Here is a 22,883-nt window from a genome sequence, read left to right as displayed (position 1 = left end):
GTGACAAAATTAGAAGGTAATTGGGAGTTTGGCACGTCAGCTGAAAAATAGGAAGCTGTTGGGGGTTTTCTGGGTCATCCAGTGACACTGGCAGGATGGGTTTGAGATTTGGTTGGTGCAACAGGGCCATGAGTTAGGCAGCCTTGGGCGTAATCCTGGTGCATGGCCCTAAAGACTTGATTAGGATTGTGGCCGCAGGGGGAATGGAGAATGGGCAAGGTTAAGACATTTTGAAGGACTGCCTGATGGAAATGATCTTGTACAGTGGATGAGAGGGCACAGGGGATAAATATGACCCCTGGATAGATAGCCTGGGTCAGGGAGATGCTAGTAATAAGAAGGGGAAAATCGAGAAGGAAACGGTTAGCTCAGGGGAGAGCAAAGGGGGTGATGTGTACTGTTTACAGGTGGAAGTAGCTGAATGCCTGTAGTGTAAGCTGTGGGAGATGGGAAAACTGGGTAAAGGGACTAGACAAGGGGAATAGGCCCTATGATAATTTGTAATGATGATACATAGTGAATTACACTTGGATTTTTTACAATTATTCTTTGTCAACACAACATGTATTTATTTAGAATTTTTGTTAACAAAATTGGAAAAACAGTTAATTTCTTTTTTTAAAAGAAAACTTTAAAATGAGAAAATGGCTCATATTCATTGGCAAAAATTTAAAAAGCAGAAGTATGTAAAGAAAAGTAACTTGTGATTCTGCCATATAGATAAAATCCATGTCTATATATATAAATATGTATTTTATATGCCTATCTCTGTTTCTTTATCTCTGTGTATGTATATAAAACTTTTTCCTTTTTTTTTTTAAAGATTTTATTTATTTGACAGAGACACAGTGAGAGAGAGAGAGAGAGAGAGAACACAAGCAGGGGGAGTGGGAGAGGGAGAAGCAGGCTTCCCACTGAGCAGAGAGCCCGATGCGGGGGCTCGATCCCAGGACCCCGGGGCCATGACCTGAGCTGAAGGCAGATGCTTAACGACTGAGCCATCCAGGCGCCCCTAAAACTTCTTCCTTAACACGAGAAAAAATACTGTTCTCTCCAGTTTTTCCCTTCACCTAGTATGTTAGGAAAACCTTTTCCTATAATTGAATGTATTTCTACAGTATCTTTATTGTTGTGTGCTGTTCCTGTGTATGGCTGTTTTTACAGTAATTTATCTAGCCGCTTCCTATTATTGGATGCTTGGTTGTCTTTTCTGCTTTGCTCGTATAACAACATTGTAATGAATACTCTTGAACCTGTTTTTTTGCATATAGCCTGCAATGTTTAATCATATTAAAACTTAAAAAAATTGTAAGGGAGAGAGAGGCTTCAGGTCACTTGTAAAATCTAGTCCCAAAGAAGGATTAAATACCATTTGCCCCTCCTTTCACTGGTGCAAGGACAGCGGGGCACCTTTGTCAGGACATTCGTATTATGAAGAATCCATCTCTATCAGTTGAAGGAGCAACCTTTGACATTTTTACCGTAATCGCAAGGCAGACCACCCAGCCTTGGTAATGAGCTGGTTTTGCAGACTGAAGAAAACTGTGTCTTCCGTGTTCAGATTAATATGTTCTTACATTTACAAAATTATTTCATTATCACCTCTAAAAACTGGGGCAGAAAACGTCTTGATTTTTTTTTTAAATGTAAATTATTGAGGTATAAATCAAGTGCACAAATCCTAAATGTACAGCTCCATTAATGTTCACAAAGTGAGCACGCACCTATGTAACCACCCCAGAAGCCATCTGATGCCCTTCCAGTCATTACCCACCCCTCCTGAGGGTAACCAGTGGTCTGGTTTTCAGCTTTATAGAAATGGAATCATAACACTGTGTTTTCTTGTGCCTCATTTCTTTCACTCTTGCTTTAGTTGTTAAGATTCATCCCCGTTGTTACATGTGGTTGGTGTTAGTTTATTCTCATTGCTGTGTTGTATTCCATAGTGTGACTGTACCACAGTAGTTCATTTATACATCCTACTGTTGGTTGACGTTTGAGTTATTTTCCAATAACTGTTGGTTGATGTTTGAGTTATTTTTTTGCTATTGAAGGTAATGCTGCTGTGGACATTAAAATGCTAAAGCGTGTTTTTTAGTAAAAAAATACACACACGTTTCTCTACACACATTTCTGTTAGAGACCTACTTATGGTTGAAATTGCCGTGTCTGTGGTTCCGTGCATGTTCTGTTAGAGGAGACACTGCCGAGCAGCCTTCTAAAGTGGTTTAACGGTTTACTCTCGTAACACCAGTATTTGAGAATTGCATTTCCTCCATGTTTTTGCAAATACTTTTTTAATTGTCCTGTGTAAGGGTTAGAGGTATGGCATTGTAATTTTATTTTGCACTTTCAGTGGAGTTTTTTTTTAGGGGACAGCAGCTTGACAATGATTCTGAAGATTACTTGTGGGAAAAAAAATCGAACACTGATCATGGCCCAGAAAACTCCCGAGAGGAAAGTAGTACAATAATTTTAAACTTTCCTTCATTCGACAGATATTTATTGGACACGTTTCACTCTCTGCCTGCCACCAGTCCAGGACCTTGAGGATGCTGCAGTGAGAACCCCAGGAAAAAATCCTGTCCTGACAGAGCTTTCTCTCTAGTTGTAGCAAGTAAGATGCATGCAGTCTTGCAGGAGTAGACAGGTCAGTTGGCAAGGATTCCTGCGGCAGGGATTGCAAGAGCTGTCAGCGCGTCCTGGCATCTCTCCATGGAATTTGGGGGCAGCCCCAGAGGGGAGCCTCTACCTTAGGAAGCCATTTGTTGCCGACTGATGAGAACTGGCGTTGAAGATGGACTTATTTGCCAAGCTGTTCCCTGTTGATCATATGATAATTAGTTTGTGATACACATGGCGTCCTAAAGACGGGGGAAGGGAGAATGATTTCATTTGTGCTCCTGGGACAACCAGGAGATTAAGTGGAAAAAACTAAAGTTGGAGGATCCTTACCTCAAGCCACATAAAAAAATAAATAACAATGTATTGAAACTTAAAAGATAAAGCTATTTAAAAGCTAAGAGAAAATGTGGGTGAATATTAGTCTTGAGATGAGGAAGGCTTAGCTTCTAGACTTAGAAGTAAGTAATGGAAGAAATTGCAAAGGAGGAAAAATCTACAGACTCAATTATCTACAAGTATCAAACTGGATAAATATTTGCAACAAATCTGATAGACAAAGGGGGAAAAGGGCATGTTCACACACTGCTGATGGGAGTGTAAATAGGTACAGTCTTTTTTGGAGAGCAGTGTGATAATAAGTATCAAGAGCCTTCAAGTTCCTCTCCTTTGACTCAACAATTTCTCTTGCAGGAGTGTAGCCATTGAAGATTGCCAGGAATTTGGACAATTGTTATATATAAGGCTGGTTACCTTAGCTTTATTTAAAAACACCCCAAACTGGAAAATAACCTAAACGTCTACTGGTGGGAGAAGAGTTAAATTGTGTTTTTAACTAAATTAATTACTCACTGCTGTAAGCAAACATAGGTGTGATTCTCAATCATAGGATCGCTGTAATTAGCAGCGACATCTCCTTTGTACTTCCTGTCTTGTTTTGCCTCAGGAAAATCAAAATATAATTCTACGTTTCCGAAAATCCAATTCAATGCTAAGTGAAGAATAGTGGGATTCTTGGACTAGTTTTGAGCTTTTCTTTTGTACCGTGCTAAAAAAAAAATGTTAAATGGAAACGGATCGTACAGAACATTTATAAAGTGCTTATTGTGTGTAGTGCATTGTGCTAAGTGTGTTACATGATTATTCATTTATTTCTATCATCGACCTTAAGAAGCAGGTAATGTTATCCCCATTTTACAGGGGAGGAGCCAGAGGCCGGGAAAGTTTTACTTACCTGAGGTCCTACAGGTGGTGAGAGGCAAAAGCAGAGCTCAGCACCGGCCAGGCCTGAGGGACTCCAGAGCTTGTTACTGAGTATCTAAGCAAGAGTTTGTCCTGCCTTGGAATTAAAATGTAGAAATAACAAGTGACTTGTAGAAACAATTGTAATGGGACTTGACTCTGCAGCAGCTGCGGAGGGAGTGGAGATACTATGGTTGCATTTCCCTTCCCGGGTGCCCCCACGGCGCCCCCACATCACCATGGCCTCCAGTGTGGTCGCTGTCATCCATCTCGCCTTGTTCTTCGAGTAGCTCAGGGAATTCACCTCCCTACCCCCAAATCACTGTTCTGTCCCCAGGATCAACAGGCCCTCTCCTGCGCCATCAGGATACCGTATGATCTCATGTTGTTTTTCAGCATTTCTCATGCGCCCTGGGACTCCACGGAATAGGAATGAGCAGCTTCCCGCTTATGGGCACTGGAATCTATCACTAAAGGCAAGAGGAACACTGTGAAAAAGCATCGAGTGCACCTAATTCTCATTGACCATTTCCACTCTAGAATGGAGAAGACACTAACTAGAGCAGCCTTTCATATCTTCTTCCATAAAATCCCACAAGAAGCCATACGGCTTCTTTCCAGCTTAGCTTGTTTGTCCTCCTTTCTTGCATTATTGGTGCCCTTGAAACAGGAATGGGGGCAAAAGAATTAGGTTGTTTCCATCCATGATTTTATAATTAAATCTGTTTTTTTTTTTTTTTTTTTTTTTTAAGCTGTATGTCCTTGCTAAAAACAAGATGTAATTTGTCTTTCCAAATTTCTGTAAACTAGGGTTTCTCAATATCAGCACTGTTGACATTTGGGGCTGGATCACTCTGTTGTAGGGGGTCGTCCTGACCTCTCCCAACTAGATGCTAGTAGCGTCCCTCCCCCTCAGGTTATGACAGTCAAATTTGTCATCAGACACTGTCAGATGTCCTCTGTGGGGAAAAATAAATACAAACGGAAGAAGTGTAGGGCTAGAGAAACCTCGCCCACCCCTCCCCCCATCCCTGAAAGGCAGGAAACCTAGGGAGAAGGCTGGGCCTCTTAGGTTGTACTTGGCTGTTAGGGGACGTTGGTGTTTATAAGCTGGACAATCAGGCTAAGCTGCCCGCAGTTGAGAACCTGAGAACCACTGGTATAAACATAAAACTTGGCACACTTAACATGTTTTTGTTTTTTTTATGAGGTGTTGGGAAATAACTGTTTGAGAAGTGTATTATCATATCTGATGTTTTATCCTTTGAATATTTTCAGCTTTTTCATATATTGATCCCATGATTATATACTTTTGAGGGTAAAATATCTTTTTTTTTTCCTAAACAGTATGCAAGCATTGAAAAAAATGGTGAGTTTTTCATGTCTCCCAATGACTTCGTCACTCGATATTTGAACATTTTTGGAGAAAGCCAGCCTAATCCAAAGACTGTGGAGCTTTTAAGTGGTGTAGTGGATCAGACCAAAGATGGGTATGTTTGTTTTTAATTATCTCATTTAATTTTTTTGTTTGAAATAGCTTTCTGTTGCTTTAAAGATTAGGAAGTCAATGAATACTTTTCCATCTTGAGCACTTTCTCTACCTGTTACAATTAATTCATTATTTTAGAAATACCTTTAATATTTCCTTCTTATCACAGTTGGGGATTCTATTGTGTATTTTTTTTTTTTTAAAGATTTTATTTATTTATTTGACAGAGACAGAGATAGCGAGAACAGGAACACAAGCAGGGGGAGTGGGAGAGGGAGAAGCAGGCTTCCTGCGAGCAGGGAGCCCGATGCGGGGCTGGATCCCAGGACCCTGGGATCATGACCTGAGCCGAAGGCAGACGCTTAACGACTGAGCCACCCAGGCGCCCTATGTGTGTATTTTTTTAAGACTTTATTTAGGGAGAGAGAAAGAGAGAGCACACTTGAGGAGGGGAGGGGCAGAGGGAGAGCGAAGGAGAGAATTTCAAGCAGACTCTGCGCTGAGCACAGAGCCCTACATAGGGCTCTGTCTCACATCCCTGAGATGATGACCTGAGCTGACATCAGGAGTCAGATGCTTTATCGACTGAGCCACCCAGGCACCCCTATGTGTGTATTTTTTGACAGTAAAGAACTGCTTATAGTTTCAGAGACTTATTGTAGTTGATGAGTGGTATGAGATCTACTAGAATATTTGTACATATATTGGTATTTTTTCAAGGTATTTCACAATGTAAAAATTGTGAGTAAATGTAAAATATAGCTCTATGAACGTAACTTTTCTATGATCTTTTCCTCTGCTCAGATAACTTTTGAAATCTTCCATATGATTAAATCGTATGAATCTAACAGACAGAATAATATGATGGTTCCAAATCACTAAGAAGGGCATTCTACCCAAGCTGGAAGAGACTGACACTTTGCTGAATGCCTTTGGATTTTTTTTTCCCTTACCAGTGTTGTCACATTTAAAAAATGAGTTTTTCCTAAGCTGTTTAAGATTGCAGTTGGCTTTTACCATTAAGTGTGGAATATTGAGCCCCACACTCTTGGTAATACAAATACCAGTGTCCCCTAATAGCCAAGTACCATGTCCAAGAACTGGCCTTCTCCATATTAACTGTAGTAGACCCAGCCTCCTACCCTTGCTCTACCTGTCAACACCCCCTTCAGTAGTAGATTGCAGTTACCTGCTGTTCCGGAGTGGTGGTCTCTACTCTGGGCCTTCTCTGTCACCTGCTTTTTCCCACATGCACTGGTTAAGATACAACTATAGTGAAATTTGTTGATGTATTGCAAATGCTTTCAATTTTTACCAGCATTTCCCTTTTCTTATTTATGCGCCTGTGGTCCCATCTTCCATCGAAGTAATCTCCTCTAAAATGAAGGTCTTGCAGATAGGAGGGAGAGGGATGGATATTGGCTGTGATACTTACAATAACATCCCGGAGAGTTGCTGGATCGTGCCTTCTCTGTTTATTATTCTGACAGAGGTTATTTGGGTTACTTCTATTTTCTGTCTCCACCCCAACACAGCATTTTTTGCTTGGTGGGAAAGTGTGTGTAATGTATGAGCAGGCCGTCATTCCCTCACAGGGCCTCTGCTGGTTGGTGCTTGGAGAGGCTGATGTATATTTCACACTAGTCCATTGAAGCAAAAGCTAGATAGAACGTAGATTTATTCTCCAGATGTATTTTTTTGGGGGGGAAGTTTGGTTACTTTCACAGGCCTTGTGTTCATGATTCGTAGGAAGTGTGACCAAGCTCACATACAACAAGAATGGTCTGATTCAAGGTTTAAGATTCATTTTTTTTTCTTACTTGATAGTTTAAAAATTCTTTAAATTACAGAAACATTGAAAGAATATAATGAACACCTATAAAGAATATAATGAACAAAGCATGCTCTGCACCTAGATTGACTAGTTGTTAACACATTTGTCACCTTTGTCTTCTCTTTTTTCACACACATGCTTTCTACATACAAATATATGCATACACATCATTTTCTTTTTTGGCTAAACTATTTAAACTGTAGACGTCATGGTGGTTTGGCATTTATCTTCTAGGAATAAGAACATTCTCCTGCATAACCGCCATACCATTATCTTCCTTAGGAGAATTAACAGTGCTGTGAAGTATCTTCTAATTTCCGGTCCGTATTCTAACATACTGGATCTTTCCCCCTGCCCCCAGCCTCAAATGGCTCATTGCTGGTTTTTGGTTTTTTTTTTTTTGCTTTTTTGTTTTTAAATCTAGGATCTAGTCAAGGTTCTTTTATTACATTTAGTTGTTATATCTCTTTTAATCTAGGACAGACCCTTGCCTTCTAATTTTTTTTTTTTCATGATACTGACTTTTAAAACCCAGGCCAGTTATTTTATTGAAAGTCCCACAATACTGGACTCGTCTGATTGCTTTCTCAGGCCTGGATTCATGTTAAAGTTTTTGGTGCAGTTTCGGAGTGATTCTGTACTACCTATGGTACCTCCTCAGGAGGCAAGTTGTCATAGCATTGGTGATGGGAGGTTTGATCACTTGGTTAAGGTGGCATCCCCTAGATTGTACAGAGATCATTTTTGTTTGTAATTAGTAAATCCTGAGACCATGTGCATATCCTGTCTCCCAGCAACTTTTCATCCACTAGTGTTAGCATCGATGATGATCCTTTCCTGAATTAGTTATTATGTTACGGTTTGAAAAGTGGTGATCTTTAAAAGATTTTATTTATTTATTAGAGAGAGAACACATGAGCAGGGGGAAGGGCAGAAGCAGAGGGAGAAGCAGACTCCCCTGCTGAGCAGGGAGCCCGATGCGGGGCTGGATCCCAGGACCTGGGGATCATGACCTGAGCTGAAGGAAGACGCTTAACTGGCTGAGCCACCTAGGCTCCCCAAAAGACAAGTGGTGATTTTTCTAATTCTGTCATTTCTTCTATATTTATTGTCTAGCATTCTTTGTTAAGAGAAAGCTTTCTTCCCTCCACCCTGTTTTCTTTCTCTCTTTATATCAGTATAAAGTCTTGGAAGTTTTTATTTTAAATTCAATGAATTATAATCTATTACTGTTATTCTTGTGGATGCTCAGCTTGTCCCAGTGTGGGCAGGGGGAGTCCCTTCAGTCTAACTCCAGTGCCTGTGAGTGCTCCTTGCTTCAGGCAACTAAGATGTTCCACGCTCACCGTGGGTATTTCCTTCCTCTAACCTGGAAATCACTCTTCTTCAAGAAGTCCTGTCCTGGTTCTTTTAGGTTGGGAACGGTGCTTAGAAACAGAAAGCTGGGCACTGGCTTATTGTCACTAGGTTGTTACTACTTCTCTGGCTTCTCAGTGGAAAGAACGGAGACATATACTTAAAAAAAAAATCAAAACTTCATAATGACATTTCCTATTTAAATTTAACACGACAGGATTTTTTCTAATATTTGATCTCTTTTGGTGAACATGTTGGTTCCTTATTAAATTAATATATTTGTGGGTATTAACTTATATAATTGTAATACCTTCTGATGTTTTTTTCCCCCATTAACATACATGCTTTTCCTGTTTATTTTTATAGGTACTCTCCAAAAATAATAGCCTCTGATTCATTAGATACAGTAATGTAACATACGTTGTACATACATAACGTAACATGTATATTTTTTCAAAACTTATAACAATCTAAAATGCTGGCTCTGCTTTCCTGGTTGTGCAGATGAGCTAGCTGGGGCTGTGGGTTATCGAGCTGTTTGGCACCAAGCCTGGCTCCCTCCAAAGACCGTGTGGCCTTTCCACTGTTTCAGACTGCCTTTTCTGTCATAATCTTGTCATCCTCTTTAACTTGACATTTCCTTTCAGATTTTGTATTATCTTAAATCTCAGTGTTTCAGTGTGACAGAGAAAATCTTAGATGGCCTCAATCTGTTGCCCTATGACTTTTTCTTCCTTCAGTTGCAAAAACCTCAGTTTCAAAAGGGAAAATAACCACCCATAATCTTTTCATCTCGACACGATTATTTAGAATTTTTTCAGTGTCTCCTGTGATTTGTTAACCTGCATCAATATTTTCCATAATCTGAATGCATTTTAATTGCAGTTCTTTTATAATCTTTTAGACTGCATCAACCAATTCTCATATTTCTGTATGCGGTTCATATTAACAGTGATAAATAGCTTCATCATTTTCTATGAAATTATGTACCATACTTTATGAAGTCATGCCCTTCTAGAGTTATTTCAGTTTTCTTTTTGTTTCTAGTTTTCCTTTTGTTTAATTAATTCCCTTGAAAGAACTTAGAGGCATTCTTGATGCAGGGGTAGAAATATTTTAAGTCTCACCATATGTATTGTAACTCTTTCCAAAAGCATGGAGTAAGTTGAAGAACTTGTCCAAACTATTTAGGCTTTCTGAGCTAGTAGCTAGCACAGTGCTGGTGTTTGAGCCGAGACCTGCCTAAGACCCAAGCCTGTTCAGATGTTCACGTGCCATTTTCCCTAAGCCTAACCCTGACACGCAGCTCCTCAGTATTTACTTCACAAATAGGTGTAACCATACATCTGTTCTCAATGTAAAACTGCGAATGCCTTCATTTCCCCTTCCTTTCCCTTTCTCTGGAGGCATAGCGTTTATCAAGTTCACAAGTCACAAATCATCTTCCCAAATCAACTACTGTTCCTTGACAAAATCACACAATGAAGCCACATGTTGGCCCATGGAAGCACAACACCTACACCAAACAAAGGGGAAGCACTGTTGTGGGCTCTATTTGTCTCTCCAGGCTCTTTTCACATCGCTTGGCTGGCCAGAGGGATTTTAGTGCATAAGCTTAGTAAAATCTGAAAAACGATTTGTAGATCGGTAACTTTAGGATTTAAGTAATAGTGGCAGCTGTGCTGACCCAGATGTCAGGGTGAATTGAAATAGTTATTCTTGGGTAGATACTGGCCCACCAGCTGTGGTTTCTTGCATGTATAGACCAGGTCCTGCATATTTTCAGATCTCCGGTGTCTAGTCCAATATCTGGCCTGTTTCACAGCAATTTGTTGACCAAACATAGGTAAATCTACTAAGAAGTATTTGTTCCCCCTCCCCCCTTAAGTGATGCGAGCCCAGGCATATTGAGGAATGGAAGTTCTAGTTCAGTTTCCAGGTTACTCACTGTAGTAGCTGAATAATGTCTACCTAAAGATATCAATCCCTCGAATTTGGAAATGTGACCTTATTAGGAAAAAGTATCTTTGCAGATGTGATTTAATCAAAGATCTTGAAATGAAGAGATTACCCTGGCTTATCCATGCCTTAAATGCTGTAAGTATCTTTATGAGAAGTGGAGAGAGATGTGACACAGACATTGGGGCCACCAGAGGCTGGAAGAGGCAAGGAAGGCTCCTCCCCTAAAGTATCTCCCTTTGGAGGGAGTGTGACCCTGCTGTCACCTTGGTTCTGGACTTCTGGTCCCCAGAACTGTGATGGAATGAATTTCTGTTGTGTTCAGCAACCTAGTTTGTACTAGTCTGTTACAGCAGCTCCGGAAACGCATACCCTCACATACCTGTTTTCTCTGTGGTTTAGAAAGCCTGTAGTCACAACCGGCCTGATCGTGAACAGCCTTTTTTCCAGTAGTAACTTCCGGCTAGATCCCAACGTTTTCCAGGAGACCCCTGCTGCAGCCTGTCTCTGTGAGGGCACAGCCCCTTCCTGAAGGCTTCATTTCTGTGTGGGTTTGGGCCGAACTCTAGGCATGGAAGTTAAACGCCTGTGCACTGCATGAACTTCCTGGACAGGGATTCTGTTTTTCTGGAGCACTCTTCATTCTGATTCAGTGTTTCATTGGGTAGTGACTTGGTCACACTTCCATTCTGTGAGCTTCTTGCTCATTTTCTGAAATGCAGAGGCTAGCATGCCAGGAGCATGGGAAGTGCAGGACACAGTGATGGGAGAGGCAGGCTGTGGCCAGACTGTGTAGGAACTTGTACTTCATGTCAAGGATTGGGGATCTTTATTCTGAGAGCAATGGGGAGCCATCAAAGGATAATTTGAGTCTGGGGGTTGGCACAATTTGCCTGTTATAGCCTACTCAGAGTCTTTGATTTCACCTTTTCCCACCCCTCTTCTAATTACCTGTTGTGTTTAGATTTCCCCAAATTGCACTGTTTTAATAGATTTAATAATGGGTTTAATCAATTTGTGAAGTTCCCTGAGAGAGATGAGAAGAAACTTTGAATGCCTGGTCCTGGAAACTCTCTGTTTGGTGGGCCTCATGGATAAGGAGAGCTTGTTGCAGCATTTGAGGAGAATGGAGAGGGAGGGGACGGAGGGTCTCTAGGACCCTCTGTTTTAGGGGCCAGACCCTCTTACCTTAGCTGAACAGTATGAATTCTCTGCTTGATGTTGGGTTTATTTGTATGATTTTTGATGTGTGTTTTAGATTTGTCATCATTATGTTTTTGTTTAAAATGGGAATGAAGCATTCTTTGTATATTATCCAAGGGTGATTTTTATACATTATTCACACAGCTCTCTACCAGGAGCAAGTAAAAATAAATTTTGTGCATGTCCTTTTGAGCTTTGCTGTTTGTTTATTATTAAGGGATATCTCACTAGAGAGAGCTTGGCTCAAAACTGTTTTCCCTAGTACTTGAACTTCTTACTTGGGAAGACTAAGTGGGGCCTGAATAAGCTGGAGATATTGGGTATGTGGCCTCTTGGACTCAGGATGCTCACTGCCCGGTACAACCTGACCCCTGCCTGTGTGGGGTGGGCGCTGGCTGGCTCCAGCATCTAATCAGATTGCTGAGATCATGTATGACTTTAACACGTACACATTTTCCATCTCAGGTATAGAAGTTCTTTGCGCTCTGCGCAAGAACAGAAGTTGGCTCCCCTTTTGAAAAAGGGGTATCAGAAGTCCGGATTTCTTAATGAGCTAACATGTCCACTTTACCATCACAGCCCCCACTTTATTGTATTAAAATGACAGCTACATAATCAACACATAATTCCTTTCTCTTCAGAGGACAGAGTCCAGGGCCTGTTCTCATTTTTGAGACATGAGAAATAAGAGTGTCAAAGAAGAAACAATAAAAAAGAAATCTAGGGTTTTAAAATGTGTGGCTGTGTAAATCAAGTGTGTTTTCTGCCTTTCCCATGTTCACTCTTAAGCTGAGGTAAAAAAAAAAAAAGTATGGCCTTTAAATACTTCACAAGGTGAAGGAGGATATAATAATGTTGTTGATGATAAAATCATTTTTATATACCTGTTTTCACTTTGTGAGGCTGTTGCGATGAGATCCAGGCCTTGGCCACATGCTGGGAGTTAATGAGGTTTACAATTGGCAATGCTTAAAGAGTATTAGGGTAATGTATTTAAATATCAGCAGTTCACAGTCTGAAATGCTCATCATCTGTCAAATATAATCCGGAATCAATAAGAGGAGGTCTTTCAGTTTGCTAATGAGGAGCGTTTTCTACATACTAGGGTGGACACAGATTTCAGATAAACACCTGAAATTCATAAACTATAGAATTAAGCAAAAGCATCTCTTTCATTAAAAAAAAAACTTGGTAATAATCAACAGCAGTCACCTGAGAAGCTTAAATTTTCTTCTTAGTCATCAGACTCCCAAATTAATCTACCAAAACAAAAAGCCTCATTAGCAGCTCTCATTGAATCAGTGTTATTTTTTCTTTCTCTCAAGGTGTCTGATTAACCCCCTTTCTTTTTGCATTTCTCACTTTGTGTTAATATTTGATGTCTGAAATCGTAGGGGGGTGCGTGCAATGTGGTGGCTAGACACTGTCTGCAAGGAGCAAATTAAAAAGAACTCTTAAAAAGGTTTGTATTATGTCGCTGGTGTATTAGAAAACCTTTAGGAATGTCAGGTGCCTGGGTTTATTTTTCTTTTTAATTCAGGAAAGGGTTGATTAATGACTGGGTGTTGATTTCACTTCTCATTCATATGTAGGGACAGCCCTCCTCCTCTTCCCCCTTCTACGTAGGAAATGCAGGCCCTCTTTTGGAGAGTGTTGCTGTCAAGGGAAGGTGAGAAATGGGGCCAGGGCTGGAGGGGGAGGGGAGGTGAAAGGAGGGTTGTGGAGAGATGACAGCATAATGTAAGCTGACAGGAATGACTGTAGAGAGCGGAGCTCTGACATGTAGGAGAGAAAAGGAAGAAATTCTAGTGCATTGTCTGAGAAGGAGGTAGGTTCTTGTGAGAACTGGGTGAGTCCATCTAGAACACCTGTTCTCAAAGTGTCGTCCTTGGGCCCCTGGGAGGCTCTGAAAACCTTTTCAAGGAATCCGTGAGGTCAGAACTGTTTACCTAATAATACTAAGATTCATATCTGCCTTTTTCACTGTGTTGTCTTTGAACGGATGGTTCTAAGAGTAGTTGGGGCGGGGGGGGCGGTCAACGTGTGGTGCCTTAGCTGCAGTTAAGGAGTGCCACCAGGCCAGACAAGACGAGTGAGCAGTCATGCTCTTCACCACCACACGTTCACAGTGATGGAAGTGATGAGGATGTCAGGTCCACTTAAGAATGTCCTTGAAGAAGCGGTAAAAATCAGTGCTTTTTATTAAATCTTACCCTTGAGTACACATAATTTGAAAATTCTGGGTGACTGTATGGAAAATTGGCATTAAGAATTGCTGCTGGTTATTGTCATGTGGTTGGTTGAGGAAAAGCACTTGAGCAGCTGATTTGAGTTGCTGGCTGAGCTAGTCATTTTTTTTATAGAACACTTTTTATTTGAGAGAATTAAAATTTTCATGTGACAGTTTCCCAATACTTAGACTTTTCTGATGTAATTAGTGGGGATATTAATGATTGCGAGTTTATAATATAGTGTAATGAAATGTGCCAACATTTGGAAGATGGGCATAACTTAGGGAAAGGTGTTTTCTCGTTGTCTAGTACAGGGGGTTTCAAAATCCTGCCTGGGTAAGAGATCTACTCCCAGTGCAAGACAGACCCGTGGAGTTTAATGTAACACAGTGGGATGCAGTTTCGGATTCCACGTTGTAACTGATCTCTGAGGAACGATCACTTGTTAGGATTTGGTCTTGTACTGTAGAGTAGCCACAGTTATCTGAAAAGGCTGTTAAAATACTTCTTCCTTTTCTAATTATGCATCTTCATGAGGCTGAAATCCTTCATATCCCTCCAACAAAACGATGTATTATAGCAGATTGAATGCAGCTGTCTTCTATTATGTCAGACATTTAAGAGATTTGCAAAGACATAAAATACTTTTTTTCTCACTACATTTTCTGTTTTAGAAGTTATTTTTCATACAGATATGCTATTTATATTGCCATGTAATAGGTTTATTCACTTGTAAATGAAGTAATGAATACTTTAAAAGTTTATCTGTTTTAATTTCCAGTACAGTGATTATACATATAAACCACGTAAATAAAAGCTCTTTGGGATCCTCAGTATTTCATAAGAATGTGAAGGGGTCCTAATACCCCAAAACCCTAAGAAACGCTGAGCTAGAGAAATGGAAGGGCAGGTAGAGTATAGGGTAGAGATGTTGTGTAGATGTGGTGATGGGATTTGGGGGAAGTCGACTTCTGGTTTCCTTGGTTCTGCTCTGGGAGATAGATGAGAGGGAGGATGCGGGTTGAGGTACTGGCCGTTTGAGGAGAGAGGAGAGTATACTACATAGTTACCTAGAAGTGGGAGTATTGAAAGGATCCGGGGCAGGACCCACTTGAGGGCCCACCTGAGGGTTTGTGGTCATGAACTTCAAAATGAGACCAGTTAGTGCGGCTGAGTGTTTTCCAGAGTTCAGCTGCTTGGCTCCTGGCATGGAATAGGAAGGGACCAACATAAGCAGGGTGAAGGGCTTGAGCATTGAATCATCAGAGTAGGAGAGGTGCCAGCAAAGTGAGGAGTATGCAGGGGAGTGATTATAATGATTGCCTGTAGATTGAATCTGGGTAAGGGGCAAAGAGAGGACATTGGCATAGGAGTCAATGAGAGGGTGGTAGGCTTATTGAATTGTATGCTTGAGTGTGGTTGAAGACTGTTTGAGTTCGGGTATAAGAGGAAGGAAGAGCAGGAAAATTAGGAGATAGTGGCCCAAATGTGAGATGTGTGACATTGAGAATAAGGAAGTACTGTATCGGTAATGGAGACTTCTGGAGTCTGATGTGGGCGTGAGTGTCTGAAGAAGGGCGGAAAAAAAAATCACTGGAAGAGAGGAGGAGCTCAAGTATTTGGGAGGTCAAGGTGTGTGTGTGTGTGTGTGAGATTTTATTTGAGAGAGAGAGAGCGTGTGCACACGCGTGTGTGAATGGGGGAGGAGCAGAAGGAGAGGGAGAGAATCCCACGTAGAGCCTGTGCTGAGTGTGGAGCCCGATGCAGGGCTCAATCTCATGACCCTGAGATCATGACCCGAGCTGAAACCGAGAGCTGGATGCTCAACCAACTGAGCCACCCAGGTGCCTCAGGTCTAGGTGTTTGAAGGCTCAGTGTTGAAGTGTTAGTACACAGAGCTAAAATATGGTTGGGGGTATGAATCAGGGGTCATTAGGTGATAGAAACCAGGAAGGTTGCTGTGTGGTGTAATCAGGTGGTGTGAGTATTTAAACAGGAGTGGGGTAAGGAAGGAAGGGCTGGGGAATAGCCTGGAAGAGGTGATGAGGAAGGAGTATACCTGCTCTGTTTATAAGCCTGGTCTACCTAGGATGGCAGAAGAAAGCCCATCCGTATTTACGAGGGGGCTGCAGAGGATTGCTCTCAAGGAAGAGCCAGGTATTGGTTAGAGCAATAAGGCAAAGGGACATTTAGAGGATTCCTCTGAAAGGGATCCCTTTAGAGAGGGGATTGAGCAAGATTTTGCTCATTATGTCTTGTAGAAGGCACAGCGGAAGGGTTTTTGAGAGATGGCACAGAATAGGGGAAGTACAGAGCCCTGGGGATTAGATGTAGGTGATGGAGGGGAGGTGAATGGGAAATCTAGGGCTGCCAGTGGAGGTTGACATGCACAGGATAAAGGGCACAATGAGATTAGTCCTGTTGTACTCCAGATCATGCATCCTGGGAGATAGGGATCTTGCAGAGTGGTAAGAATGCCTCGAGAGGAGCAATTTTATTACCTGAAAAACTTTCAAAGCAAAAATATCCTGTGGGATTGGAGTTCTGCTGATAGTTCCTCCTAGATGGTTAGACCAAAGAATGTAGGAAGCAAATAGTTACTGAGTACGTATATAGTTCCAAGTCTGGTGCTAACAGTTTCCATCCATTTTCTTATTTAATCTTCATAACAAGTCTTTAAAACTGGTGCTTTCACTCCCTACTTACAAAGGGAGGTACAGAATCCGAATTTAAGTAGTTTGCCCAAAGTAACATAGTGAGTTGCTGGAACTAGAATTTGGACCCAGTTCTTTTGGGCTTGTACCCAATCTGTTCTTCCACGGGACTTTCTACACATAGAGGAGAATATCGAAAATGGACCTTTGCGTGAGAACTCTGCCTGTGTCCTTGCTTACAAGTTCTGATGTCCTTTGCAAGATTCTTAGCCCCCAAGAGTCATTCTTTGGCCAACATAAGGTGGACCTAAAACCTCCGCCAACTGTCATCCACACCCACAGACTTAGGAAAAACTGTCCTCACATTCCTCTCATCCATTTTTTTCTAAGCCAGGGTTAGTTTTTTTTAAAAGATTTTATTTATTTATTTGACAGAGACAGAGACACAGCGAGAGAGGAAGCACAAGCAGGGGGAGTGGGAGAGGGAGAAGCAGGCCCCCAGCTGAGCAGGGAGCCCGATGCGGGACTCGATCCCAGGACCCCAGGATCATGACCTGAGCCGAAGGCAGACGCTTAATGACTGAGCCACCCAGGCGCCCCAGGGTTAGTTTTTGGATCATTCTCCCCTTTCACTATTCTTAGACTCAATCTTGAGTCCCGTTGCATACCATATTCTCAGAATTCTTATTTTTCTTTACTGGGCCAACTGAAAATACCAACCCCTTCTTCCACATTCTTCTCAGCATGTGGAGGTGCTCAGAAAATGAAAGAGCAAAACAAGTGCTCTCCCACTTTCTCGTTTGGTTGTCTAGTTTTGCTTTATTCTGTACCAGAGGTGTTTAAAACTCACATCTAAAATGTTGAAGGCAAAGAAATCAAGGGTACGCTCTGTTTCCTGGCTGCTCGAACATCTGTTTCTCTACCAATGGCAGTGTCCTGGCACGGGGCATGGCAGTTGCTGGAATTAAAAGAGTTGTACTAAAGCTGCGAGGGATTCCTGAAGTGAATTGTGAGGAGATTTGGTGCCTGTTAACTTTCCCATTGATGGTGGGGTTTTGGGATTTTTCAGTCTAGAAGAGTAAGAGATGAAAGAAGATGACTATTGAACTTGTGTAGAAATTATAAAGTAACTTAGTCTCTGTAAGAAAGGACGTGCAGTGCGGTAAAGTGACCAGGTGTTATAGACCTGAGAGAACCTAATACTTGAAAAATCTAGGTTAATTTCAGATTTATTAATTCATTTAACATATTTATTGACATTAGCTATGTGTCAGGCACTGTTCTAAACAAAACGGTAAACAGTGTACTCTTATATAGCAAATAGTGTAAACCCATAGATGTATAAGATACAGAGGTAGGTGGCTGCATCTATTAAAGCACGGGAAGGAGGTGGTGAGTGGCTGGCTGTGTGCGCTGGGGTGCCGTGGTGGGTAGGGTGGTCAGGGAAGACCTTTGCAAAATGACATTTGGGCAGCGATTGCAGTAAGAGTGAGCCAGGTGAGAATCTGAGTTGAGCCTTCTAGGTAGAGAGAATAACAGATGCAGATGAGATAGGAAAGTGCTTGACACGTTTGAGAAGTAGCAAGGAGACTGAGACTGGCAAAGAGCAGGAAAGTGAAAGAAACCAAAAAGGTATCCAGGGGCCAGGTTGTGTAGCTCTTGGACAGTTTTATTCCAAATGTAGGAGAGGTCATTGGAGAGTTTTGAGCATGGGACTGACATGATGTGAATTAAATTTTGACAGGATCTCCCTAGCTGATTTTTATGACAGGATATCCCTAGCTGATTTGTAGAGAATAGAATGAAGTGGGCAAGAGTGGAAGAAGGCAGAAGATGGCAGGATTAGAGCGCTCATCGTGGAGATGGTGGTAAGTGGTTGAATTTTGGGTTTTCTTGTTGGATTGGCTCTGAGATGGGAAAGGGCAAGCTAAGCAACTGAGGGAGTCCTGCAGGAGGGATAGGTTTGAAAGCAAAAGCAAGACTTCTGTAGGACATGTTAGTATCGACGTGCCCATTCTACGTGCTCCTGGAGAGCTCGGCTGTTAGATGTTTGCATCTGGATTTCAGGGGGGAGGTCGGCTTAGAAGTAGAAGTCAGCCAGATTCCTTGACCTGAGCCAGTTCTCAGCATAAGCAGCCAGCGTTGTAATAACTTCTGAGGATTCAGTGAGTTGGGGGTTGTTTTTTGTGGGAGTGGGGGCCTTTATTATATTGAGTATCATGAACTCATAGAATACTTTTTAAGTTAATACTTGGCATGTTTTAATCAATTGTATTTATCTCATTTTGGCCAGTGGGGGCCCATTTATATTTTCTCCTTAGGGATCCAGTAGTATTTGATAGCTTACTTGGTTTTTGGTACAACAGGACGTTGTTTTGTGTATTTCCTGCTCCAGACCTAGAATCGTCCACTCTTCATGGAGTCTTTATTCTTTTTAATGGGCAATTGTAGTTAGAGACCACAGTCTAGGTATCAGGTGTGCTTCTTTTGGGTTCCCATTGCTTTGAGGTCTTTCCAGCAGCTAATGGGGGAAAAGTTTTCAGTTCATATGGGATTTCTAACTCAAAGTTGAACAATTGACAAGATTAAATTTGAGGTATTTTTATTTCTTTGCTTTTTCTGTCATCTCTTTACTCTTTCATTGAAAAATCTTGGTTACCAGCAGCATTCATGTAATTATATATTTGCAGCATGTAGGTTATATTCAAAACAATAACACCAGTATTGCTGCTAACATTTAGATATTGAATGACGTTTAAGATTTCTTTTCAGCTCTTTTTGTGCTTCAGATGTATCCCACTAAATACTTAGAGTGAAAAGACTGTGTTCTAAAGTTATTTGAAACAATTCATTTCTCTGTGTGGTTTTGCCACCAACTTGATATATGGTTGAGGTTATTCGTTTCAGTTTGTTTCCAATTTTTAGGGATTCTTTTTTTCTTTTAGATTTAATTTAATTCTTGAATATGTAAAACATATGTTGCCCAAGTCAAAGCTATATGAACAGAAGCAAGGTGTACTCAGAAATGTGACTTAACATGTCTGCCTCCTTCACTCTGCCTCCTCTCTTCCCTTAGAGGTCACTCTCCTTTCAGTTAGTTCTTGGCTTCTTCCACACAGTGTTTCTCCCCCAAGTATAAGTAAACTTGTGTTCATTTTTCTGTTCCCGTTCATACCCAAGAGGCAGCTAGGTAAACTCTCTCTATACTACATATGTATATATATCCCTACGAGAGACAATATATAGTGTGAAACACAACCAGTAGGAGATATGTATATGTATGTGTGTGTGTGTGTGTGTGTGTGTGTGTGTGTATATATATATATATGGGGGTGGGAAGAGGGAGCAGAGAGGGAGAGATTTTTTTTATAAGGAATTGGCTCATGTGATTCTGAAGTTGAGAAAGCAAGCTGGGGTTCCAGGAAAGTCAGTGGTGTAGTTCACTCTGGAGCCAAAGGCCTGAGAAACAGGGGAGCCAGTGGTGTGAGTCCCAGTTTGAGGGCAAGAGAAGATGGATGTCCCAGCTCAGTCAGGCAGGCAGAGAGCAAGTTTTCTTCCTCTGCCTTTTGTTCTATTTAGGCACTCAAAAGATTATAGATGATGCCCACCCACATTGGGGAGGTTTTGCTCAGTTCACCCATTTAAATGCTAATCTCACCTAGAAACACCCTCACAGACACACCCAGAAATAATGTTTAATCTGGATATGTTTAATAATGTTTAACCCCAGATCCCAGTCAAGTTGACACATTAAATTAACCATCACAACATATGGGTAATATTATCCCTAGGACATACATACACTTGCTTTTGTCACTTAGCCATATATCCTCAAGATCACTCTAAATATATAAAGAAATCACCCTCATTCCTTTTTATGGCTACTTAGGATAAAAATATACATTTTTAGGGGTGCCTGGGTGGCTCAATCATTGTGCGTCTGCCTTCGGCTCAGGTCATGATCCCAGGGTCCTGCGATCAAGCGCCACATTGGGCTCCCTGCTCAGCGGGAAGCCTGCTTCTCCCTCTCCCACTCCCCCTACTTGTGTTCCCTCTCTCGCTCTCTGTCAAATAAATAAAAATCTTAAAAAAATATATATATACACTTTTAATCATTACCCAGTTTATTCTAATACGTGTTAAAGTTTGTGGGCCATTGCTTTTTTTTTTTTTTTTTTTAAAGATTTTATTTATTTATTCATGAGAGAGAGAGAGAAGCAGAGGGAGAAGCAGGCTTCCCGCTGAGCAGGGAGCCCGATGTGGGGCTCGATCGCAGGACCCTGGGATCATGACCTGAGCCGAAGGCAGACGCCCAATGACTGAGCCACCCAGGCGCCCCAACACCTTAACTAAGTTTCTTAAAAGCTCTGGAATCTTAGCTGAGACAAGTGACCTAAGCTTTCGGAGGCAGTTTTCTCATCTGATTAAATGGGATTATTCCTTGCTCTGTGCACACTTCTGTTGTTGCCACCCAGTGAGATACCATCTGTGATGGTGTAGTCAGCTTTCCCTTCTCCCTGTTCTTACAGGAATGTTCCAGCATTCCTTCCCCCTCTTCTGCATATCACCTGCCACCCCTCCGCCCCCACTGCTGGCATCTTTCTTCGTGACACACATACCTTCCGGTATTTTTACCAAATGAAGAACATCTTCTCATGATTCCACTTTCTCCTCCAGCTCTGCCTCGCTTCTGTTCTTTCTGGAAAGTTCATCAAGAGCATTCTTTTCTGGCCCTCTACAGTTCACCCCACCTGTTCATGCTTGAATGCACTCCCCTCGGATTTTCTTCCAGTGTTCTGCTCTTGTTAAGATCCTGAGGAGGAAACAGTCTTCCTCCTGTGTGTGTCTCCTTTACTGCTCACACAGAACACTTCACTCTGACTCTGCTGGTCACCAAATGGGGGGGGGCGGTTTCTCCACACCAAGCAATTCTGTGACGCCAGCTGGGTGTCTTATAATTTAACTCAATTCTGACGGTGTCTGCCTGGAATTAGCATCAGATCGTGAGGGTTGAGGGCTCAGCCCCAAGACCGCCTCCCTCTGCCTTCACTTTAGATGCCAGTTGCAAGACCAGGTTGTTCCCTGTGCTTCTGACTGATCACCTATAAATCGGAGGTTCTCATGATCCCCTCCTTGAGTTTGGTTAATTAACTAGAGTGGCTCACAGGACTCAGGAAAACAGTTTCCTTACTCTTTACCAGGTTTTTATAAAAGGATATGATAAAGGCTACAGATGACCATCCAAATGGAAGAGATGCATAGGTATGGAGCTTCCATGCCCTCTCCCAGAACTGCCACATGTTCACCAACCTGGAAGCTCCCTGAATGCTTTTGAGATTTTTATGGAGGCTTCACCATGTAGACATGATCAATCATTAATTCCTCTCATCTCACCTCGCAGTTCTAAATACTTTATAATTCTTACTTTTGTGTCTCTAGCCCTCTTTTCCTGCTTGAACTCCAGAGTCCTATCTGCCCAGCTACTTACTTGAGATCTCCATTTGCATATCTGTCCGGCCTCTGGAAACCTCAGGTGTCCTAAACTAGATTCCTAATTCTTTTCTCAAAAAATGTTCTTCCTTTCTGTTCTTTTTTTTTTTTTTTTAAAGATTTTATTCATTTGACAGAGACACAGCGAGAGAGGGAACACGAGCAGGGGGAGTGGGAGAGGGAGAAGCAGGCTTCCCGCCGAGCAGGGAACCCGATGCGGGGCTTGATCCCAGGACCCTGGGATCATGACCTGAGCCAAAGGCAGATCCTTAATGACGGAGCCACCCAGGCGCCCCTGTTCTTCCTTTCTTATTTGCTATCTTAGGACGTTCCATCTTAACTGTTGCTCAGGTCCAAACCCTGGAGACATCCTTGCTTCCTTCTTTTCCTCTCACACTTCACATTTAATCTTTCATCAAATCTAGTTGGCTTTGCCCTCAAAATATAGAACTCCTTCTGTCCAATTTTTTAGCACAGTGGCAGGAGCAACTGCTTCTCATCAGGTTTCATGATACCAATATAAACAGTACGGAAAGGAAGATGCCAGAAAGTTGACCAAGAGACAAAGACCTAGTAGAAGTCAGGGGCAAGTCCAAAACATGAGAAAAGGTTCAAAGGCAAACTCCAAGACAAGCTCAATTACATTGTCTTGTTTCCTAAAGGCACGGGACAAATTATAAGGAAGTTTACAAATCGGTTTCATAACTTCTCTGGTTCTCCCTGGAGGACTGGCAATTTGAGGCTCCCTGACCAGGGCATCCCTCGAGGGGAGGTGCGTAGTAAAAGACTCAGCAGGTGGATTT

At 41.8% G+C, this 22,883-nt stretch overlaps 1 protein-coding gene across 1 annotated transcript in view; it reads left to right on the top strand.

Annotated features, from left to right (window-relative positions):
• Positions 1–22,883, top strand: part of SLC25A13 (solute carrier family 25 member 13) — a 177,130-nt gene that overhangs the window by 28,639 nt on the left and 125,608 nt on the right. The window contains exon 3 of the mRNA XM_021689816.2: positions 5,212–5,354. Within this exon, the coding sequence (XP_021545491.1) occupies positions 5,212–5,354 (143 nt within the window). The remainder of the gene's footprint in view (positions 1–5,211; positions 5,355–22,883) is intronic.

This window comes from Neomonachus schauinslandi, chromosome 12, assembly GCF_002201575.2.
Source record: "Neomonachus schauinslandi chromosome 12, ASM220157v2, whole genome shotgun sequence".
Classification (NCBI taxonomy): domain Eukaryota; kingdom Metazoa; phylum Chordata; class Mammalia; order Carnivora; family Phocidae; genus Neomonachus; species Neomonachus schauinslandi.
Note: the sequence above shows the minus strand (reverse complement) of the source record. Positions and strands in the feature narration are given on the sequence as shown.